This window comes from Rhagoletis pomonella, unplaced genomic scaffold (assembly GCF_013731165.1).
Source record: "Rhagoletis pomonella isolate Grant_MI unplaced genomic scaffold, Rhpom_1.0 Rhpom_scaffold_16706, whole genome shotgun sequence".
Classification (NCBI taxonomy): domain Eukaryota; kingdom Metazoa; phylum Arthropoda; class Insecta; order Diptera; family Tephritidae; genus Rhagoletis; species Rhagoletis pomonella.
This window is the reverse complement of record NW_023475226.1, coordinates 1-1,539: the sequence shown is the minus strand read 5'-3', so window position 1 is coordinate 1,539 and position 1,539 is coordinate 1. Positions and strand designations below refer to the sequence as shown.

The window sequence follows — 1,539 nt, the reverse complement described above, 5'->3', positions numbered from 1 at the left end:
TGTATATAGATTTTATGGGTCCGTATCCTCGTACGTGTGATGGTAATGTGTATGTCTTTGTGTGTCTTGATCATTTGTCAAAATTCGTGTTTTTAAAACCGATGCGCAAGGCAACTTCAGCTGAAGTCGTAAAGTATTTAGAGAAAGATGTTTTCCACATATTCGGCGTTCCTGAATTTGTCCATTCGGACAACGGAAAACAGTTTACGTCTGACATGTTTAACAGCTTTTTGGAAAAATACGGAACCACACATGTAAAAACCGCGTTCTACTCACCCCAAGGTAATGCCGCCGAGAGGGTGAACCGATCGGTGTTACAAATTATCAGGTCCTTCATAAAGGAAAACCAAAGAAACTGGGATAGACATGTCAGCGATGCTGCCTTCGCACTCCGCAGCGTGGTACACTCGTCAATCAATACCTCGCCGTATTATGCCACTTTCGGTATGCCTATGATACAGCATGCTGCATCATACGAGCTATACCGAAAGCTGAGCGCATTGAGAGACGGGGATTGCGAGGTGGAGGCAGCAAGCGATCGATTGCAAGTTCTACGAAATAAGATCTTGAAAGAGCTGAAGTTAGCCCATGAGAGAAGCGAGAAGGTTTATAATACGAGGAGTAGGGATGTTAAGTTTCAAATTGGAGAAGTGGTATATCGCCGAAACTTTAAACAAAGCTCACAAGTAGAAAATTACAACGCCAAGTTAGCGCCAAAGCAGGTTAAATGTATAGTATTAAAGGCTATAGGCAATTCCATGTATGAGCTTGGCGATAGTAGTGGGAAAAAGATCGGCATATACCACGCTAAAGATATTTTTGCTAGGTAAATTTTTGTTTCATGTAGTTCTGCGTCAAGTGTTGAGTGTTTATCGTGCGGCTAGATGTTTTATGTTTCTATGTTATTTAATTATTTATTTTTTATATTTTTATTTATTTTTATACTTGACTATATTTGTGTGATTATTTATTTATTTATTTATTTATTTACCTACTACTTGACTACGAATCTATAATCTCTGTGATATTTTAATTATTTATGTATTTATTTATTTATTTGATTATTTATTAATGGTATTATTTTTAAATTTATACAGTTTCTTATCTTGACCATACGTTGTAATTATTTATATATTCATTTATTCGATTTACTGTGATATTTTTTTTATTCCTATAGATATACATATTTCCATCTGTGATATTTTGGATAAATTTATTGACCTAGACCGCTCTGTGATATAGAATTAAGAATTACGTATGCATGTAGATTTACAGTAGCCCAGTCATACTGTCTTTAGTTATAGATATATGTGTGTGCTCACCCAAAGCCCAACATGAACGAACCAGATTGATAAGAAACGCGATAGAAGCCCGGCTGTGAGTCGTGGGTCGAGGCCACACGTTAGGCGGAAATAAAACCTTGCAACCAGCCGCGTTAGAAATCTTCTTACGGATACGCTCCACGATGCAGGCACCATCGGCGGGTCCGAGCCTGTAGCGCCAGCTGTTTGCCAGATACTTCTGTATGTGCATGTATGT

The 1,539-nt window shown here is 37.9% G+C and overlaps 1 protein-coding gene across 1 annotated transcript; it reads left to right on the top strand.

The window, feature by feature from the left end:
• Positions 1 to 446: 446 nt before the first annotated feature.
• Positions 447 to 826, top strand: LOC118757330 (the record flags this gene model as incomplete). Its single annotated transcript, XM_036492049.1, has 1 exon — positions 447 to 826. A coding segment is annotated over exon 1 (380 nt), but the record flags the coding sequence as incomplete, so codon positions are not given.
• Positions 827 to 1,539: the final 713 nt, after the last annotated feature.